Source organism: Corvus moneduloides, chromosome 3 (assembly GCF_009650955.1).
Source record: "Corvus moneduloides isolate bCorMon1 chromosome 3, bCorMon1.pri, whole genome shotgun sequence".
In the NCBI taxonomy this organism is placed as follows: domain Eukaryota; kingdom Metazoa; phylum Chordata; class Aves; order Passeriformes; family Corvidae; genus Corvus; species Corvus moneduloides.
In genome coordinates, this window is record NC_045478.1 from 85,655,745 (window position 1) to 85,678,425 (window position 22,681).

General features: G+C 36.4%; 1 protein-coding gene across 4 annotated transcripts in view; it reads left to right on the forward strand.

Annotated features, from left to right (window-relative positions):
- STRN (striatin) overlaps positions 1-22,681 on the forward strand; it is a 68,950-nt gene that overhangs the window by 5,989 nt on the left and 40,280 nt on the right. For all 4 annotated transcript variants that reach the window (XM_032102566.1, XM_032102567.1, XM_032102568.1 and 1 more), the window contains exons 2-5: positions 7,047-7,150; positions 14,412-14,485; positions 17,600-17,678; positions 19,445-19,609. In XM_032102566.1, coding sequence (XP_031958457.1) covers positions 7,047-7,150; positions 14,412-14,485; positions 17,600-17,678; positions 19,445-19,609 — 422 coding nt within the window. The remainder of the gene's footprint in view (positions 1-7,046; positions 7,151-14,411; positions 14,486-17,599; positions 17,679-19,444; positions 19,610-22,681) is intronic.

Consider the following 22,681-nt stretch of genomic DNA (forward strand, 5'->3'; position numbering starts at 1 on the left):
AATTGCCTGAGACTTTTAGTTCATCTTAATTTAATGCTAAAAGAAGTAAGACTGTACAGATACCAAGCCTTAACTAAAACTGTTACCAGTACACAGTTTTCTGAGAAAATAAGTATTGGTCAGTAACCTACTTGTATATTTGGCTTCACAAGGCTGGCAAGCCTTGTCAAGTCCTCATTTCTAAGTTTCTTAGTTAAAAAGTGGTGAGAATTGACTTTGAAGTAGAGGAGGGATTCTTATGTTTTAGCTTTAAATGGTGAGAAATGCTTGGATACCTGAAAGAATTCTTTTGCATCATTTCAGAGTACTCAGAATCCAAGCTTCACAGACAATAATCTAGAAATAAAAATACTTTGAAATGTGAAGACAAAGGTTCATTTTGTCTGAGTGACTTGTTCTGTGTGGGCCTGTAGATGAACTCATCCATATGTTCTTTTCCTATTTGAAAAAAGTTTGCTATATACTCACTAGTATTGATTATTTTTGGTAATAACCCAGTGATAAATAAGCTAAATTAAAGATTGCATTGTGGAAAGACTGCATTTTTTCTGGTCTTAGCCAGGAATATGTTTCCCTTTAGTGCAGTCACATAGGGCAGGATCGCGAAAGCATCAGAGCAAAAATGACATGCATGATGTTCATATCCAAGCTTGTAAACAGGAGGTGAGAACAAAATCACTTATCTTTGTGTTTGTTTCACTTGATGTCCAAGTCAGTTCAGAGTGGTCATGCATGCTTGAATACAAGGAGTAGCTGATCCTGGATGTAGGAGTGAGGAGCAGGACTGTGCCAATTGCCTCTGCAAATGCTTGTGTGGTCAAGTCTGGTTCACTCCTCCTTCTGCTACTGAAGCCAAATCAAAAAATCTCCTCCAGATTTTTTCTCCCTTGTCTTGCCATACCCCAAGTGATTCATTCGGCCTGTGAACTTCCATTGTCTGTTTAAATGTGGGCCATGAGTCTGTTTATCAATCCTGGTGCTGACTGCTGTCGCTGCATTTCTGCCGTTCTTGTACAGCAAGAGGAAAGAAGTTTGAGCATTTGCAATTTGGACTCCAGCTCATAATATGTGATTATTTTGTGACATGCCATTGCAGTGTTGCTTATAGAATTACATCACATTTAAAAGCTGAACTCTTTTTGTGCTTATATCAGTCTATATGGCACATGCTTTTGGGTCAAAAAAAAAGTTAGTATTCGCCACTTAAGTACTGTGTGCCACAGAAGTGACTGGAGGTTTAGAGAAAATTTTTGCAAGTGAAGAATGATTAAATGAGCTGAATATACATTGCTTGGCAACTATTTTCATGCTTACAACTGATAGAACAGTGAAAGGCAGCACTGAAGAGAGGATAAAAGAAAGACTGGCATTCTGAACAGAGATCTATGTACTGAAACACTTCAAACTGCGGAAAGACGAGTCCTCCTGTTTTTGAGATGCCTAAGTTAGTAATCAAGGTATTGCCCGGAATAAATTGTGAATCAGTTCTGGATTGTTTATTAGGAGTATTTCAGTCTTACTGAATTTGTTTTTCAAACAGTGTTTTCTCTTTGAAAACACTGTTTGAAAAACAGAGACAAAGAAGGTAAATAAATGGCATTTTTAGCCGTATTTTTTTTACTGTAAGCTAAATCTTTGATTTCTTTTGGATGGATTTTCTGGGTTTAGCTCTGATGCTAGTTTTAGGACAGCTCTGAGAAGTCCAACAAAAATAAAGTACCAGTAGCAGATAGTGCTGTACACTGGTCTCATGAGGTGGTATCACCCAGCATGAGCATGTGAGGGATAAAAGGGGTGAAATACCTTCTTCGTGGGGTGAAGTTAAATATGCCTTGGTGCCTGCCAGTCGTTTCAGCCTGTGGCCCCACTTCAGTTTTGTGTTATCTTAAGTGGCTTCAGGAATTACAAATGCTTCCTAGCCTCTCCTGGCACAGAGTGCTAGTAGGTGTGTGTAGTGATGTGAAGTATGGTGCCTCTTAAAATTGTTCCCTAGTTGTACTAGACCATTGATATTTCCCCTCCCCACTCCCTCTCTTTTCTTCTCACCCCCGGGGCATGCTTACACTTATTTACAAATATATTAAAATATGTAGTGCTTCAGTGAGCCAACTATAATCTAAAATACTGAGTACCCTGGCAGCCTGCAGAATCCTTCTGGCAGATCTTGGTAGACCGGTTAGCACAACTGTTCCAGATTAATCAATCTCCATAATGTATTTAGTTATTTTAGCTATCTGCATATTTTTTGTAATACTTTTCTTACAGTTTTTCCCCCTCTCTTTTGTTCTCTTTCTCTCAACCTGTGAAGACCTGGTTGTTGAATTATGGAAGCATTATGTGGAGAATTGTGTGTTTTAGTAGCTCTTTGTCAAATGATGTCTGTTAACCTTTAAGTGTCCATGAATTTGAAGTGAGATTTACTTTAAAATATTAAGATGACTATTTTAGAGAAGAATAGAAAGGCTTTTTATAATTTTTGAGTCTTATGAATTAAAAAAAATAAATTGCCTTTTAACTTGAAATAGCTGTAAAATTCAGTAACTGATAGAAGTTGATACTGAATGTGCATCAGTTGTTTAGCAGTCACAGAATGTTTATTTTTTAAAATTTCCTGTTAAAGAGGAGTACTTTTTTATCTCCTACTCTCTGGTAGTGTTGAGGTGTCAGCCTAAAAAGATATCTAAATATAATATACTTTTAAACATGCTTGTTGTTGTGGTTGCTGATTCGAGGAATTAAAAATTTCAGTGTAAATTTTTAAACATTGGCAGAATCTGGGCTTACTAAGATGTGATTTCATTATTTAATTATGTTGTTATGGCTGCTAAGCCTGTATTAGGAAGTCAACAACATTTTAAAAAGAGTTGTTTATAACCCAGTGCTACCGAAAACATTGTCTCACCTTTTTGTCTACTTCACAGTAATGTGATACTAGAATCTTTTGGGGAATTTTGTAAAACAGCAGTGTTGTTGCCTCTGAAAATTTTTTTAAGAATGAATGTTTTTTTTAAAAATCCCTTAGTAGAGAAGTGGAATAGTTAAGATAGCTACAGTGTTGTAACTTAGACTGGATGTGTATGACGCTTCTAGGTTATGTTGCAGTTGGTCATGCAAAACAATACAGTGAGATAAAATGGAAAAAAAATACCGGACACAACAATTGCAGCTGAAATAGACTGTTCCAGGCATGTCTTTTTCCAGTGTTCTCTGGTTTTGTGGGGGCTATTTTTGTTTGGTTTGATTTTGGTTTTTTGTTTGGTTTGTTTTGTTTTCTCCTTCTCTCTTGATTGTAATTTCACAGTTGAGTTGGAATACAGTAACTTGTAGCACTTAGCCTGGAATAAACTTGAGGCGGATCCTGCCTTGATTCTTGCTGTGGAGCCAGCGGGGCCGGGTGCTTTATGGAGACGATGCGCCCCACCCATAAGGCAAGGAACAATATGAGGTTTTGCGTGATCCCCGTAGGCGATTTTGAGGTTTGCAAAGACTGGCTTATGACTTGATGCATTTTAACCTTATTGCCTAGAAGGTCAGTTGTCGCAGAACCTGTTTGTTGGGAATATTTGTGAATTCTTGAAATTTTTGGCAAACCTTCCCAGGAGTGGCCAAAACACAAGTGTAGAACAGTGTTGCAGATTAGCCAAAGTGGAAGGGACTCTCCTTTGCTCCTCTACTCCCTCAGGTGTAGCTCAGGCTTCAGATTTGACTTGGGCTAAAGATGCAGCTGTAGAAGTCACCTGTGGAGCCTCAGTCTATTGGTAAAATTCTGTCATTTATGCCTGAAACATAGAAAACTGGAGTTGTGCAGTTCAGTTATAATTTTCATCATGTTTTAGTCCAGACCTCCTGCACATTAAATGTTTGCACAGACATTTAGACAGGTGTTGTCTTATGTGTTTTAATTGGAAATAGTGATCCTGCAGTTATCACTGTATTATTCAGAGACTGAGAAAATTCTGCTACATGTCATGATTTGTTATTTTAGATATTTAAACTCATTGTACTTGTTTATTCAGTTTGCATTTATCTGCAGAGTGTGTCTGTTTCTTTTATGGTGGGAACATTTAGGTTCCTTTGCATATTTTCAGTTGATTGCCAAACATTTTAAAGAATGAAATCTGCTTAAGACGTATGAACTTTTAGAGTGTTATTGCTAGTATAAAATTTCAGTTATTATTTTAATACTATCCTTATGTGCAATATAAGTAAACCTGAATATCATAATTAAGAATTTCTTAAATAATATTTAAGCTTACATGTATAACTGATGTTTATTGTCCACTGAGGCTGACCTAATTGTAATTACTTAGTACTTGTATAAATGAGGGATAAGGGTTGCTAAAATCTTGTGGAAAAAAGAGGGAACATTTCTCTCTGTTATGAAAAGGACCAAATGTAAGTATTCTCATTTTCAGAGCCAGAATTTCTCAAAAATAGTGAGTATTAGACATAAGGATGCTACTTTGAAGAAAAGCATGAACAAACTGTGCTAGAAACCATGCAGCCTCCAAGGAGAGAGCAAAATTATTCTCAGTTTCTTGAAGTACCGATAAAACTACCTATCTGTAAAGTATATATTTATTAACCTTGAGGGTTCCTAGCAATTAGCTTATGTAGGGCTGGAGAAATGGCTCTTGGGCTGTTGTTGCTGAGTGCATTTTAAGCAAAAAACGCAAGGATTTCTTGAAAGTCTGGGGAAAAAGGAAGTTCTAAGACATCACATTAAGAGCATGGACATATTACTGACAACAGAAGATGTCCACATGAAGGAGGTGTCGTATGATATTCCTGAATCATATCCATTTATGCCTCTCCCTCTTATAAAAGGAAGCTTTAAAAACTATTGAGAAGTTGCAATTTCTCATTTTGTTTGGGCTCCTAGCAGTGGAAGATGACTTTAGCCTCAACTGTTAGCACAGTAATGCTGGTTTGACCTTTGTAGTGTAGCAGTGTCTGAGTTGGGTTGTTTGCCAGCCTTCCGGGTAAAAATGCTTCATTCCAGTGTGTTCAGTCAGTTCATTCTTGGCTAGAAATTGCTTGCAGACAGCAGGTCACATAATAGATCGCTTCATCTTGTGTCCTGATAGCATTGGATGATCTTCTTCATTCCAGCCAAATACGTATTTACATCATGATCTTCTGCTTTTAGAAGCACATTTGGATGTTCTCTCACTTGACTAGAAGGGCTCGTGTTTACTTCTGCTGGGCCTGTGTGGAGATAGGGAGAGAGAATCTGTGTGTCTGTGCAGTTACTGCAAACTAAGTTATATGTGTCTGAGATGTTCCTCTTGGGAGGGATGCTGACCTTGTTGAGTTGAGATGCTTCTCGCACAGTTGCAATCCTCAGGGTAGGAAATGCTGACTCCAGCACCAGCATTTCTTTCTCCTGTGCTTTTCTTTAAACCTGAGCAGAAAATTGACATTAGAATTCAATTGTAATTCTTGATGCCAGAGTGAGAGGTCTTTCTTTTGATTCAGTTGACTTTTTTTTTTTTTTAATTCAAATATATTTCCCCTATTGAAGGTGTTGACTGACCAGTGTTTTTCTCTTGTCATAAACTGGCTGGTCTAGTTGGTGACTGGCAGTTAAGGATCATTCAGGTGTCTGTCAAGCTATTTATTGGCTGTACTGGAGCAATGAAATTATGTCAGCTGGTGTGGTATTTTAGAGCAGCTGCTATTTGTTAGGTCACCAACAAATGGGCTTTTGGAGTAAGATTCGTCTTGCCTGGTCACTAAAATTCAACCAAGTTAGTTGTGTGCCTTCCCTTTATAGTTGGTGGAGAGAAAATGACATTTACAGACTCTGTTTTTTCTCACCTTGGGGTAAAAATCCACAGTCAGAGTCTTTGGAAGCAACTATCTCCATTAACTAAAATACCTGGGGACTGCTTGCAAGGTTGTGATAGGTGAGGGTAGGATATTTCTGCTCATTTTTAATCCCTGACTTTCCTGTGCATTTATTTAAATGAAAGGCTTATTGGTCTTCATGTTCAACAGCTGATGGTCTAGACCAATTGCCTTTTATCCTGTTTGTGCTTCTCAAGAGACAAATGAGATGCTTGGAGACTTAGCTGCAGAGGTGCAGAAAGCTTCTGATCCTGGAAATGGCAGGTGAGGCTGTGGCATGAAGTGGTGACTGCCTGTAGGTATTTTTGCCTAAAAGTGTACTTATGAGTTGAGCAAGCACAAGAACTTGGCCCCTTATAATGGACTTGATTTGAGCATTAGGTACAAAAGCAGGTAGTTCTTCCTTCATGATTAGGAATTAGTATCTTGTGTTTGTCATAATTTTCTATTTAAAGGGGATTTTTCACAAGCAACTAAATGTGCTGGAAGTTGATAGAGGGTTAGCTGTCTGTTTTCTGCTTGACTTTTATTTACTTATGTCCCATTTCTCCCTTGTCTCCCTCACCAAAATACCTTTCGCTGTTTTCCTTTTTTTTTCCTCTCTTAATTACAGTATTTCTGGAGAACTTTCCTTAACCTATTTTAGTAAGTATCATAATTAACACTTAACCCTGTATTACAAACTGGGTTTTATTTTTCTTTTGTTCTTATTTTAGCTGAACATGGTTTACATCAGGTTTTTTTGCGAGTATCATGTGTCTAATGTATCTATAGAATTATACCCTAATTTTTCACTACTTCACTTAGTGAGCAGAAGTACTTTATCATCTTCTTTTGCTTATTGTTGGTAAATACCTTTATCTGCTGAAGGTTTTTTGTATGCTTATTTTATCCATTTCTTATCCTTTATTGAATGTTTCTCCAAGAGAGAAAATAAACCCTGTCAAACAAACCAAAATGGCTTTATTTCTTTTTTCTTTCCCTTTTTTTTTTTGATCTGTAATGAGCATGTAGTTTAGGAGGCTTATCTATGCAGTGGTTTTTGTAAGTGTTTAATGTTTATGAAGCATAGTAAGCCCATTTCTTTTGAACTCTACAAATGAATATTAAAATAACTTGGGAAGACACACACACTTAAGAGCTACGCTGAATGATTTTGAGGAAGCAGCTTCTAAATTGAACACTTCCTTTTGCAGGCCCAGATCGCCTTTCTTCAAGGTGAAAGGAAAGGACAGGAAAATCTGAAGAAGGATCTAGTGCGAAGAATCAAAATGCTGGAATATGCGCTCAAACAGGAAAGGTATGCTGCTTTAATGATGAGTACATGATGAAGAAATGCTGAAGACACAAACTTTGTTTTGCCCTTGTATTTGACAAAACCAGGAAATATTTTTTCTGTATCTACTCAGTTCTCAGATTGACAATTACTACTGTACTAAATAAAACCACAAATCTAAATGTCTGCATTATGATAAGAACAATAGCTAAAATAGTATGGCTCCAAAAATATGCTAACAAAACCCATAGCTGATCAATAATGAATACTTTTCCTTGGTAAAATTCCACTGAACTATGTAGATTATACTCGAGAATTACAGTGTATTCTCATTTTGTTCAAAGTACTAGCTTTGTTTATTAATATGTGACGACTGAAATCTTGAATAACTGTCTTCAGTCTAATAATTACTAGTTTTTAATCTTGGTAAATTTTAGTCTTTTTGGTATGATAGACTCTACAAGAATATCTTCTGGAGATTAATTGTATGATTGAAAAAATGTTTGTGTTTACCAGTTAATCGATGTCTTATTTCTTTGTTCATGGAGATTTCAGTACAAGTCCTCAGTTTACCATTTTATTTGTATATATACTTCCCTGTTACTCTAACCTTTGAGGCAAGCAAGTTGTTTTTTTATCATGGTTTCAGAAATCTCTCTGTTCAACCGATTTATTTTAGGCCAAGTTTAGTTTAAATTCTTTTAATTAGTGAAATGTCTTTTAAAATTCTTGAATAAAGAGTATATTTATGGTACTGCTGCAGAGCAATTATTGCTTACATTATTATTTTCTTATCAGATAATTCCTGCTTCTCTTTAATAAAATAAGCCTCTGAAATAGTTTGTTTAGTGGAAATAAGATTAAAAATATACACATATGCAAATGAGGAATAGAATATCACTGGTAGATAATTTTAAAAGGACACTAATAGTTACATCACTGTATTGCATTTACGTTTGCTCATCTTATATGGGCTGCTTTAGCACAAGGCATGTCTTTAACCATCCAGTTCATCTCTTTCTGGTAGCAACCAATTAATCTGCTAGCATAGAGATGCAGACAGGGTTCTGGCCGGCCGTAGCCCCAGGGCTCCAGTGTATTTTCTTCTCCTTTGGGGAGTTCTTGGAGGAATGCTTGGATACTCTTTTCGCCCAGGCCTTCTTATGGTACTGATCTTATATCAAATAGCCCAGAAAAATATGAAATGTATGCATAATGGAGTTTGCAGTTTATGGCTGTGGAAAGGCTTACATTTGAAGCATGATTACAAAGCTTAGTGTCATTGGTTCAGCTAAAGATATACTATTAAGTTATATGTATTCTGTGAAGATTTCTTGTATTTCAAAACTGAGGGAGCTATTCCTGATTACGTAAAAGTATCTCTGACTTCATGTTCATAACCCACAGAACTCAGCAATTTAAAATTATCAAACTATGTAAATACATTTTTGTGTATCATCAGAGAAACTTTGTAACATGAAAAAAAAATCAAACTTCCATATGGATGGTGAAAATCTCCCCCAGTTGTATTCTGTAAAAGCCACTTAAATGATGGCATTTAAAAGTTAATGCAGCGGTCCCTGTCAGGATTAGGAAAAAACACTTGGTGGCTTCTTATTAGCAGTTTTTATATGTGTATCTTTTATGTTGTCTGTTTTTCTGCAATGTGTGGCGTTAGCCTTGGTTGCTCAGGTCAGTAGGCTACAGTCAGCTGATCTGATCCAGTGTGACAGTTTCAGCACGGGTGTGCAGTGGTTCTGTAAGCAGATGTGATGCTTGTGACTGGTGTGTGTTGGAGACAGCTATTTATGAGTTTGTAGTTTTAAACAGCAGTTTTATTTGCCAGTTTCTGAAGAAATAGTCATGTATTTCTGTTGGAATTATCTCCCAGCAAGTGCTCTTGCTTGATATTTCAAAGAATGGCAACATACTGAGCTTGGAAACACTGCTCTCTTTCCCAGCATTTTCCTAAATCAGCTGTCATCCAGGTCAGGCAGTAGTCAGGATGCTTGCGTTTTCCGCTGGGTTCTCAGAGCTGGAAAATGAGATCCTACAAGGTAGGAGGAAGACATTCCTGTCGAGTTGGGGAAGGTTGGTGCGCTGTGAGGGGGCAGGTAATCATTCCTGTATTCCTTCATTTCTGCCCTGCCCTTGCAGCATTTCAGATCTTTCTCAGCTAGACGAAATAAGTTATGAGTAACAGAACAGAATATGAAATTGTGGACCAGAGTACTCCATGTTCACAATGCCCTCAGGAAACCGTGAAAAAGAAATGAGCAGCATTTGTTTTCTCAGGTACATGCTTTCATGAGCTGCTGTTCTCTGTAGTGGCTGCTCCACATTTCTTTTATCAACCGAACAGTTTCAAATTTTACTATAAATAAACAACTTTGGGAGTGTTGTTGTTCTCTGTTTCATGTCACATCATCTTATAGTGGGGAAGGTAGAAAATAAGTTTTACTACTGATTGTCATGCTTTTCTGGCAAATTTGATTTAATGTTTACTCTTTGTCAGTAATTGTGAGGTTACCTTTTTGTTGTGTGTATAGCAAGCCAGGTTATTTCTGCTGAAGAGTCTTTATAGACGAAATAGCACAGAGCTTAGAAGGAGCTAGTGCATAGTTAAGTGCTAGTATTTTTCAATAGCAGTTTTGATGTAGTTTTGCCAGCATCCAGTAGATTGCAGTGTGAGGCTGTTCAGAGTTGAAGGTTACTTTTTATGACTTAATCAATACTTGCTCCACCACCAGTAAATTGCATTGGTGCCTCTGGATTTTCAGGAGCTAGATGAAATGTAGTACTGTTTCTCTCAAGTACATGTCCTATTTCAGCTAGTCTAGCTCACTTCCTGTCTTAACATATTTCAACCAAAGAACTGGACTCATGAGCCATGTCTCTAGAAACAGTTGATTTAATTTTGTTTTCTGCACTGATGTGTCTGATCAGTGTAAGGCTGGCGCCTTCTCCCCTGGGTAGAATATCTCGCCATGCTGTTCCTGGCAGTCGTTCTTGTTTATGTCTCTTGATTTGGCGGCAGCTCCCAGATCTTCTATGGATGTTTTGGCAGGCTCTCTCAGCACAGCTGGATCAGATGCTTCAGGTCTGGCGACAGATATTTCCAAGAAATAGTGGCTTTCTTTGACTGGAATCAAACTTGTTTCTGTGTGAAGTATTCAGAAAAGTTTCACTGCACTCAGTCTTAAGAAATTTGGATGAAGGCTTTTAGCATTTTCCTAAGCAATTCTTGCCACGTTGAATGTCTCCAAGCACTGAATAGAAGACACATAGTTGAAGGAAAATACTGATGATCAAAAGAGGAGAATTGTGTAATGAAGGGCAAAAGCCACAGTAGTGGTAATATTCATACTTATCTGAGTAAGGCGTCTACCCTGGAACATAGTTTCACAGTGCTAAAATAGCTTTCTTCCAAATAACTGGAAGGCTAGTTTTCAGATAGAAAACACCTTCTATAAAGTTGTGTCCTTCAGGTAGTTATTTTCAAGTCATTTTTCTGTCTCTGCATACTGTTAATAATTCATATGTAATTTTCAGAAATGGAAGGTAAATCATTCAAGTTGAACAAGTTTCAGATAACAAATCTTTGAGATGTTTCTTTTTGTCCCCTGCCACCAAACCACTGTCCTTTGTATACTTTTATACTTTTTTACACAAAAAATACTTTATCTCTTTTTTGTGATGGTAGTATCACACTACTGGGATGTGTGAGCTACAGTTCCATGTGAACTGCAGGTGGCCATTTTAAAGCTGTTTAAAGTGGACCATGTGATTTCTGAAAAAGTGAAAAAATGAAGCATTACAGGTGGGCAGGAGATATTCTGTCATTGTAAAAATAAATTAAATTAAAATGTGTTAATGGAATAAGTGATATTTAGAATTTGTGTAGAAAAGAATTAAAGGTTATTTTGTGAAAAGTTTCATAGCCTTAGATTGCAATATGTGTGTGTAACTGAAGGGTCAGGATTCCCTTCTTGTCCTGGAGTCTGAATCATGGTGTTCAGCCCTTTTCTTAGTGCACTTTAGAAAGAAGATTGTTTGTCTTTCATACCTGTGACATTTTCAGCTGTATTATAAAAAAGTGTCTAGTAATAAATCTCATACTGCCTGAAGAAGTGTAGAAAATATTTCCTAGATGGCCTATTAGCAGTCTGTATTGATTTTATGGGAGTTTTTTGTAATATTTTCTGAAATTTAGAAGCTGACCACAACCGAAGATGAGTTCACTGTGTCACACACTTCAGCATGATACTCGTGTTTCTGTTTCAAGTCTAACTCTGTCCTGCTGAGAGACCTGAATTTATACCAATTGAATTTAATTCAGATTTGATTATAGAATTGGGGTTTTTTTGTCATTTTGTGCAGTCAGAGCTCTATAACTTTTTTTTAACTTTGTCAGCAATATTGAAAATAAGGATTACTTTTTGGGGATTTTCATCTCTTCAATTGCCTCGTTTTTAGAACGTGGTTCTTCTGCCTTTTCTGTAGTGCTACTGATCTCTGCCTGCAATATACAAAGTTAGGTCCTCTAAAAGATGAAATCTTAGTCCAGCTTGGCCCTAAAATAAATGTAAAGGGCCAGTAGTGTACAAGACCATATAATCTACATTATCCTCTTGAAGTAAAGAATAACAACAAAAGCTTTAAAAGCTGTTCCATTATAAGATGGAACCAGTTACAAAATCCTGCTACTAACAGTTTAAAATGGATTTAGAATGAATAATCTCATTTTGCTGAAATGATTTTATAATGCTTTTGATGAGTGGGGAAAACTTCAGTAAGAAGAAAAAAGACTATTACTGTTGATTTAAGAGGGAAGTAACTTAAAAAATAAGCAAACATGGATTTAGGAGATTGAAATAAATATACTGAGATGTTTAAAAAACTGCAGTCTGAATCTTTGAAAGATGGATTTTGAAGAACGTGAGATCTGAGGCACAGGAAAGGTACAAAGAATGATCCTTTCAGTGAACCTAGCAAACATTTTACTTAGACTGGAAATTATTAACAAAACTTGATAAGAAAATTAGTTAGTGTAGTGGAACTTTATATAAAATCCACGAAATAAAAGCAAATATCGACTGCTGCAAGACTAACTTCTCCCTGAAATTATTTGAAGGACTGAAGTAGAACACATCTTTCAGTAATCCAGATTAGAGCAGAGTAGTAATATTTGTTCACTTCTGATAAATCAAATCAAAATAGATTACACATTAGGGTCACTTGAATTCATGACTGCATAAAAAATTGTAGTGTTTAAAGTTGGTGGGGTAGGTTGGTGACAGAGTAGAGGATTTCTTACTTCTTGATTAATTATTGCTTTTCATTAGTGACGGTGGGGGAGAAGTATACATAGCATCAATATTTAACAGTAACGAAATGCAGTTGTTTTACCAGGGTAACATGTAAGAAACGGATAGTTGGAAAAGAAAAGATAAATATTTTGATTGAGCATTCAGCTTTGATTTTGTTCTACTTTTGGTTATTCTTTTCTGTACCGACTAAAATGTGTAACTTTCATCTATTCCTGTTAATATATTTCAGGTACATCCTTTCTCCTTTCCTTGTTGATTGCTGCTCAGCTGAGCTAGAGCTTAGTGCTCTGGCTCTTGAGAGTTAGTTCCTTCATCTGTCAATGCTGCTATGCCTAAGAGGCACTTCTTCACTCTTCACTTACCCCTCTCAGTCAGAATTAAATGTTTATTATAATTAAAACGCAGCTGGATTAGTAGGAAGCTAGTACTGTTGATATTGAAGTGTAAGAGCTACCAAGCATTCTTCAGCACTATTTTGTTAGAAGTAATGGGTTTTCTTGATGAAATAGGAAAAAGCAAAAGAAAACAGTAGTATAATGAAGATGTTGAAGAAGCAATCAGGAGGTGTAGGTAACTTGAAAACATTTTTTGCAGCCATTCTTGATACAGTCATGCAAGCTTAGTAAGACTTGCCTTATAAAATTACGAAGTGTCAAACCCATTAACTTTTTAAAAAACAAATTTAAAGTGGAAGAGCTCCCTTGTGACTAGTGGAGCTAATGAAGCTCATTTTGTTGTTGGTGCATGTGAGAGGTTTATTTTTTTTGTCTTTTTCAGCCTGTTTCTTGCTGCCCTGCACTCCGCTTTGTACGTTTGCGTTTGAACTGCTTGTATGTGTGTGCTGTTCGATTGTCCCACTACTCCCAGGCTGCACATGCAGCATTTCCTGACTTCTTCTCAGCCTTTTGTTCAGGGTAGGAACTAATACAAGTGCCACTCTTCTACCCAGTTGTGAATGTATAAAACTTGTAATTTTGTACTTATGAAGTTCTAGTGAGTATGAGAGAAGGAGGGAGCAGATTGCAAAACTAGTAAAGGCTCACTTTGATTCACTTTCTCTGTTGCAGTGTTATAAGACTTCTGTAATGAATCTTGAATAACTTACATGTGCATGTGTAATACTGTACTACTGTGGTTTTATTATGTGTATTTAAAAGTCTGTATATACTGAGTCTTTAGGATGAAGCTTTTTAAATTAAAAAGCATTTCCATTTTTTTTTTTTGTAGTTACTCTTGTTGTCATTGTATGGCATGCTTTGTGGGGCTTATTACATCAGATTTTCTGAAGGCTAAATATTTTTGGAAGAAAGTCTCCATTTTTGCACTTGGTCAAGTGGCAGACCTAGCAGCTTTGAGAGAAACTGGTGTGGGTGAGCTGTCATTGCAAAGTCTTGTTCAGAATATTTCTAACTGAGGGCCTGCTGCTGTTGGAGAGCACAGCATTTCAAAGAATAAAACTGGAGTTTTCTTAATGGAGTGACAATATGAGATATGAAGTAGATGGCACTGAACTGACATGGGTAGTAAAAATGTTTCATAGCAATGGCTAAAAAGGAAAGACTGGGGGTTGGGAAGGGAAGCAGAAGAGTTGCTCGTGTCCCCAGGGAAGGAACCTTTTCTGTAGCAAGAACATTTTGTAAAATCTGCAGTCATCTGCTCTGTTTCCTCAGTATTCACTGTGCAATTACATGTAACCCTTGAAAAAAAAAAATTTAATAAAATTACGTATCTGAAGTCCTGGTAAAATGATTTGGTTTGCTTTGTTCCTAGCCTAGAAGAAAGGAATGGCTTTTCAAGTGAAAACAGGTGACATTTATGTATTTAGAGATATCCTTTAAATGTACTAATAGGTTTTTTTTTCTTCTTCTTTTTTTTTTTCCCCTTTTTTTTCTTTTCCTTGTTTTTTTGTTTTGGTTTGTTTGTTTGTTTGTTTGTTTGGTTTGGTTTCCTTTCAGGGCTAAATACCACAAATTAAAATATGGCACAGAACTGAATCAGGGAGATATGAAGCCACCAAACTATGATTCTGGTAAGAATTTATTGAGAATGAGTTTATTACTGGCATAAAAGTTTAGCTGTGTTATGTGCAAATGCTGAATTGATAGTATTGATAAAATAAGTCTTAATGGAGCAATGAGAATAGAGATAATTAATAAATCCTATATTTTTCTCTTGTACAATTAAAAATATATGCTAGTGCTCTAAAAGGGTCTATTAATAAATCAAGTTAGTTTAGATTTTAAAAAATCCAAACCCAAATGAGCAGACTGCTCTTGTAGAGAGTAGTTTTTCTGTCCCTTAGTAATGTGTATGGATATTTTAGAACAGAATGATACTAGATTCATAGCAATAGAATCCTTTTATCTCTGTATAATTCTTCTGAATGAAATATATATAGTTAATAATTTTTTGTTCAATTACCTCAATGGTATTCCAGGAAAAGAAATAATTAAGGTGCATATTGGACATAAGAGAGAGTTTTTGAATTGGAGATTTCTCAGCAGAAGTCAAATGATCATTGGAGATGCATTTAGCTAATTTTGGTTTTTTGCCTTGGTCTCTAGAAGGCTGATTAGTTTTCATCTCTTACTTCACACAAATAGACTTAAGCACTGAACTGGAGAAATTAAGAATTTAAATTACTTCCTTTTATCCCTCTTATCTCCCTACCCTTTCCTCAGGAAAGGAAAAAAAAGAAAAAAAGAAGAGGTACGGAGATCTGGCTGTAGGTCAAGCCATTGAAAAAATAGGTGATGTTTGTTGTGTTTCAGTCTCCTGATACTCCTACTACAGTGACATTGGAACCACCTGTATGTGAAGGAAGAGCATAGAAAGTCTGCAGATCTCATCTCTGTCACTTGGTTTTTGGAGGGGATGGTCTAGTTGACGGTCATGGTGATTTCTTACCTCATTGGGTTTAAAAGGTCATTAAAAAACCCCCAAACAAACAGAAAATCCGACTCCACACCAACTAACAAAGCTTTACACCAGGCCTTTCTTGTCCAAGTTCTTAATGAATTTTTGAGAAATTTTATTTTGTGTGATTATCAATGTTATTTCCATAACTGAAGAAATATTTAATTTTTAAAATTAAAATTTAATTTATTTAATTCTACTAAGTGGAAGACCTCAGTCTGTATCTGGACCATTAGAAAACTTTGTCCTGATCATACCACAATCCTAGACAACCGTGGGGTTTTTTTGTAATTTCTCAGGATGCAGCTACAGCATGTTGCTCCAGTTTCCAGCTGAGGAATGTAGTGGGATGCCTGGCTTGCCCAGCAGCGCTCTAGCCTGTGCATTAATTCTGCAAAGTCAACATTGTGGAAATACTTTAGTTCAAATTCCATTATTCTAATTTATCCCATTGTATTCTATATATAGCTATCAGAAATGTATATTTTTGTTCTATATCAAGTCTGGACTGATGACTTAAAATAGAAACTTTGTTCTAATGCTCTTTTAAAGTTGTCTTTGACAAATACTGAAGTTGTGTGTCCATATATTCCCCTTGCCCTATCCCTGTTTTTCCTGCCCAGTCGTGAAAAAAAGTGGAAATATTTGGTAGTAGTTCTTCCGTATGGGTCCTTGTTGTTTGTTTTCTTTCCAATCTCTTGGTGAGTCTGTAACACAATTTTAGAAGAAAGATTTCAGTCTCCTGCTAAAGGGATACTTAAAAATTATTTATACTATTTATTTATTTATACTGTTTATACTATATCTTCTGCTATAATTTGCTTATAATGCAAGTCTCTTCATTCTTATCTGTAAACCACTGCTACTGCTAGCAGTCATCATTTTTGAGCAGACTAAGCACAAGAGAACTCTTGCCTGTGGGTATACTTAACAGTGCCTTCAGAAGAAGGGTTTTTGCTTTCAAAAGGAATTTTCAGGCAGATTTACCTCAGTCATGTTTTAATAATTATAGACTGAGCTTTGGTAGCTGTGCATTGGATCCAGCTGTGTCCAGTTGTCATTAGAAAATGATTGTGCATTTATTTCCTGTGGTTGCTATTAAATAGGCTTGTGAATTTGAGATGTCTGAAATTCATATGTCTTTCCTTGCATGTGACTTCTCATTAGTCTTTGATAGCTTCTTTGGATAGGTGGTGGGGGGTTTTTGTATAGTATTAATTCAGTTGTTTAAAGGTAAATTACTTCCTGACGAGAATAATAGCTTTCCCACGTCACATATCAAGTTACTCATAGGATTATACCACAGGTTTTTCTGGTTCTTAAGTTTTGTTTACACAGGAAGTTTCTTCATCCTTCAGTGTTTGAACCACAAGATTTTCAAGTTTTGTAGAGGCTTTCATAGATAATAAGCCAAGATCTTTTCTTTTGGGAAGCATATGCATATGCATCTCTTTGAGGAGAGGGAAAAAACCCCACCATCATGTGCTGTGGAAGTATATATGGAATAAACACGTAGCTGTTGGTTGCCAGCATTCTCATAGTTTTCTTAAGAGAACAGCCACATGTTGGTTTGTTTGTTTGTTTGTTTTTTGTAGATTTTCCTGGAGTAGTAAAATTTGGATACAAAATGGTTAGGGGAAATGTGATGAAAATTTTGCTACAACTTTTGAGGTTAAAAAATAAATAAATGACTCTATTGTTTGTTTATTTCTACAAAACTAATACAAATAAGGATAAAGTTGATGTAAGTAGATCTGTTGATTTATGTCGAACTGTCAAATATTAAGGAAATTGGGAAGCTGTGAGTTGATATCATGCCACAGTTGCATTTGATATTGTTAGTAGTTAAAGATATTTGTATTCAAACTTATTGTGAGCAGCAATTATATTGGAAGTCTAAGCAAAAATTGGACTGCAGACTGTCTGTCATTATGTGCCCCTAAAGGAGGTAGGAACATGCCCTCCTGGAGTAGGACTGTTTAGGAATTAGGACTAGTGGAACTCGCTCTCATAGTGTAGGGTGTACCTGGAAATCTTTATGTGTATCTAGTACTACAGTTATGTGCTATGTGCATTTTTTTTCTCCCTTCATTATTGGCATTTTGAATTTTGTTATGAAACCTTTCCAAATCATTTTAAGGCAGATCACATTTGTCTTTTCAAGTGGATGGGCATCTTTTATGCAAATAGGTAAAGGGAAGAAATGTAATAAGATAATATTTTACAGATGAAGGGAATGAGACAGAGATTCAGCCACAACAGAACAGTCAGCTAATATGGAAACAAGGACGACAGCTGCTAAGACAGTAAGTGTTGAAAAAAGGACTCAAATACCAAATGCAAAGCAAGAGTCTGCTAATGAAATGTGATGGTGGTAGTATTTGGATTTTTTTTTTCAGTTGTATTTTACTGAAAGAAAAGTTAGTGTGTGTGATGAAGTTCATTGAACTTTTGCACTACTTTTCCTTGGGTTTTGAAAAATTTTAGTTCATAACTTCAGATGAGAAGCCTTGTCAAGTCAAAAACCTCCTGATCTCACTTACTTGTCTTTCACTGCATATAATCAAACAATCTGCGTGGGAGAACAGTGGGTCATAACACTTTGCAATTAAAAAACAAAAGACACAAGTAGTTCTGCTAAGAGCTGTGTAAAATAAAAACAGCTAGGATTGGAGAAGGGAAACTTATTTTGGCTTGCTTAAGTTGCAGAAAAGACTAACATCCAGAAGGTTGGACTAGATGTTTTCTAATTCTCTGCTCATCTCAATGAAACAAATGTTTTTAATCTAAATTAATTTTTGAATTGTGACCATAATAACTAAATTAATTGCCAAGATATTTGGTGTGTTACAGAGGATTGAGAGGGAACTGAGACAGTAAGGACGATCTGGAACTTATATTAAAAGACCTTTTTCCAAGGAATTGTACAAAAGTTAATTTTGTTTGGTGGCTTGTACAGGCTTCTCTTTTGCAAGAGCTCAAATCTTTGCATGCGTGTTGAATAAATGTAAATAAAGTCATCTTGACTTGGATCAGTGATTTTGAAGACAAGTCATTCCTTCTCAGTGCAGTTCATAAAAGAGTGACACTGCTGATTACAGAGTGCATATTACTGACAGACTCTGTTTTGCATAGGTGACTTGTTTGATTTTTCTATAGCCAACAACCAGTATTTCTCTCCTAATGTGGTTATGTGAATGATATTGTTAAATAATTGGAGGAGAATTTCTTTCAGGAAAGGTACATGTCCCTGATTCGTAACAGCTGTGACTGTAAAATAGCATTTCCTTTCTTTAGAGTTGTCTAGAATATTGACAGTTTAATCAGTTACTCCATGTTCTGTAGGGAAGGACACAAACCAATTCTTACTTTCTCTTTTTTAAATTGTTATTTCCCTCTTATTTCTCTCAAGGGCAACATGGCATATTGATGAAAGAGCCAACTTTAAACCTACAGAGCCAATTTAGACTGTGAGGTTTTCATACAAGGATTTTTGCTGTTCAGTCTTTGTGGAAGACAAATTAATATTGCAGATCCATTGCAGAATAAAGGAAAGGCAAGACAAAGATTTTATCAAGCCTAGTCCGTCTTAAATAATAACTCTTAATAATAGCCACAGCTATAGAATTTGGTTTTTATTCCCTCTCTTCTAGGCTTCTATAATGTTTACATAAGGAATATGTCTGGTACTTCTTATATCTAGTTTCCATGTGTCAAAGAATAAAATGACCATGGTTATGCATGCAACTGTGGTGATTTTTATAAAGCAGTTGTAAATATTTTAATTGAAAGTGCTTTTCCATCCATTTTAGTAAATGAATGAATAACGTATTGTATAACCTCTGACTGCTAGGCTCTCTGATTTTTTTTTCTCAGTGACTGTAGAGGCTGGTACTGCAAGAGGCGATCCCTCTGCAGCTGGTACAGGATGATTTACAAGCATGTTTCACTAGCTCAGCACCGTAGTTTGCTAAGCGAAGGGATTGAGAATGAGTTTAGGGAGAAGTTTCCATTTAATATTTTGTGGAAGTGATATAAGCAAAGAACATTAGCATGAGTTCTCTTCCTTCAGGTATCTGCAAGAAGTGGGCTACACCGACACGATATTGGATGTGAAATCAAAACGAGTGCGAGCTTTGTTGGGCCTCTCAAGTGATGCTTCAGAGAAGGAAAACAGAAATCAAGAGCCAATGGTAAATGGCACAGAGGGCCAGATTAAAGAGAACGCAATGATTGGGTAAGCATCAAGCTGACTGTTATCTTTCTGCATAAATGCACTTAGTGGTGTTGAACAAAGTTTTTGTTTACTGAGAAGATTTCAGGATTCTTTCCTAGCTCGAGATTAGAGCAATTCTAACTAATTTTATTATATTAAGCAATAAGTATGGTAGTTATTCTCTAGATTCACATCTTAAAAGCACCGTAATTTATTTTTCAGTTGGATGGCAGCACTGAGTCAAATCGAGCCTCTTTTGAGACATAATTGCTAAATGTTTACAAGTCAGCGTTGTTTCAAGTTAATGGTTTGTTTATATTGCTGGATACTTTACTGTGTAGGTTACAGGCTTTGCTCTTCTGATCTGCACTATGACATGATAATCTATATAAGAGAAGGATTTTTTTGGCTAAATCTGAAAAACAAAGTCATTCATTACATTCTGAGTCCTGTAAGGTTTTGATTTTCTACTAATGAATAGACATATGTAAATGTGACTGAAATATAAGGTATTAATTTTTGCGTTTTAATATTTTTAATACTATGGAAAGTCAGTCAAAGACAGTAAAAGCTTGTTCTTACTTTTTCTCTTAAGTAATGTTGAAACTTAAGAGGCTTTTTTCCATTTTCTTCTCTTTTCCATGCAAAGTTAAAAAAGAAAAAAAAAAGTAAGTTAAACTTAGCTATAAAGGCTTCAGGAAAACAATCTGTTTGTTCTTGTTTAAGATATTGCAAAACTGGAAAAATAATGAAAATTATGCAGAACTGTAGAAACAATAGATGAGGTAGCTGTTTTCAGTAGTAGCACAGCTTCCCTCAGAAATTTTCACTCTTTTCTCCTTTTCTATACTCATGGGGCAAAGTTCAAGACCTTTATTTTCTAAGGTCTAATACTTTGTATGATACATCCCGTTTTCTAAAAACCATTTGTAAGATATTAATTTGTACCATCCTGATAGCTGCAGCAACTTCATGCCAACAAGTTACATAAGGGCAGAAGTTCATTGTTATGTAATTAAATGTAATGCTGTGAGATAGAAAATTTGAATGTGTGAGAAAACCTGCAAGCTGCTAAAATATATTATGTTGCTACATAGTTGACATGTCATTTATGTACAGCAGCTTTGTTTTGAAGAACAAGGAATGCTTGATAGCTTGCAGTAACGGTTTTGGTTTGATTTCTGGTGAAGTGTGTAAATGAAGCTTCTCCTCTTACACTTCAAAATTTATTTATGTGTATTTACCCAGTTTTGAAGAAGGTGGATATATGTATAAGGTAGTTACTTGATGGATGAAATGCTGGGACAGTGGTTTTGTTACAGCAGTTCTGGATACATTTGCATTTCTTTCCCATCTGCTTGGTTTTGGGATAGAGCTGACATTAGGTTTAACACGCTGTAGGTTTGCCCCGTGGCTGAGGACATTCATTGGTGGAGAAAAATGAGTTCCCTTCCATTGTGGCTGTGCAAGCTTGTCAGCTGCAAGGCTGGTGACTTTGAAAAACTGTTCTTATCTTGCTCATGATGCATGAGATGGCAGACTGCATTATAGAGCTTAGGGAAGTGTTTTGATAACCTAATGAACAAGAAGGGACTCCAGGGCTTTTACAGGGGAAAAATTTTCCAGGGTTCTTGGTCAACATGGTCATGTCAGTCTTCATGGGTGATTTTGAATTTCTGATGTCCACTGAGATCTCCCTCACTGGAAGGAAAAAGTCAGGATTTTACTAGAATTCCGTGATCAATCTAAGTACAGGACTACCTCTCAATGCTGTGATTCTTCTGGGTGCACTTTCAGACCACCTCTTTCAATTTTTCTTTCAGGAAGCATTTTGTGGCTTGCTTCCTGGCAGAGACTGCCTGTTCTTTAACAGCTATTTCATCTTGTACTACCTCACTGTTTCTGTGACATGTGGCACTGTTCACCTCCTTCCAAATGCATCATTACTTGCCTCTGAGATTTCAAAGTGCAGCTTTGTGGTGGATGCAAAATCAGAAATAAGCTCATATTTAGCTGTTGTCTGCCTCATGTAATGCCAGCATTACTTCAGGTTATCTAGAACGGCTTCTCTTTGAGAAGTAAAGCATTGAATAGATGACTAAGATCTAAGGCACGTGGATGTTGCTCCTGAACTCAACTCAAATTTTTAGAGAGTGTTTGAAAACCTAATTCAACGCTTTCCTACCTGGTTGGCAGAACTAGGAAAAATTTAGGTAACTTAGCTAAATTCTGGCTTACAGTTGAAGAAGGTGCATCCTTTGAAGCAATGTCACCAGTGCTAGGTGCTTACTGTGAGGGCAGTTCCTTAAGCAGCCTCTTGTTATTCCTTGTGTGCATGTAAAGTGAAAAGTGGATTTGGGCTACAGCAAGCTTTTACAGTTGGAATGAGTGCCGTGAACAAGTGTCTGCAGTTTGGTAGTGGTAGAACAGGAAAGTTATGGTGAGAAATTGGAAGAAAAGAAACTAACAAAACCTTAGTGCAATTCCAGGAAGTTTAAGGACATATGTGAGTGTTTGCCAGGACCATGAGACGTTGGGACAGTTGCAAACTAAAATGCAGACTGAAGACTTTCTGTGACTGTATCGGTACAGTGAAACTCTCTTCTACAGAGAAAACTTTGCTATCACCAGAGAAGCCTGTGAACTGCTCAAGCCAATGCAGTTTGGCAGATTTTCTGATTCAAAGCATTTAATGAACATTGATATCAAATATCTGCTAGCAAGTCTGAGGACACTGGTCAGCCTGAAGATGTTTTAGGTATATTTGAAGAGCAGAGCATTGGGCAAATAGTAATGCATGAAAATGAATGAAGTCTAACAAGGAATACACCTCTGTGGAAGTGAGAAAAGACAGCTCACAGTGTGTTTGATACGTTTGATCTTGGAAGAACTGCTGAATCTGTGCATTTTAAGCCTGAGTTTTAGGAAACTGTTGAGATGGAATGAAAAATGCGAGAAGCGGAGTGCAGGACTGGAGTAAAGAGAAATCTTGTGGATGAGAAACGATGAAGACAAATCAATAGGAGTTTGGAAAGAATGTGGGTGAATGCGATGAAGATAATGTACAATAGAGGGGAAAATGGTACAGTGAAA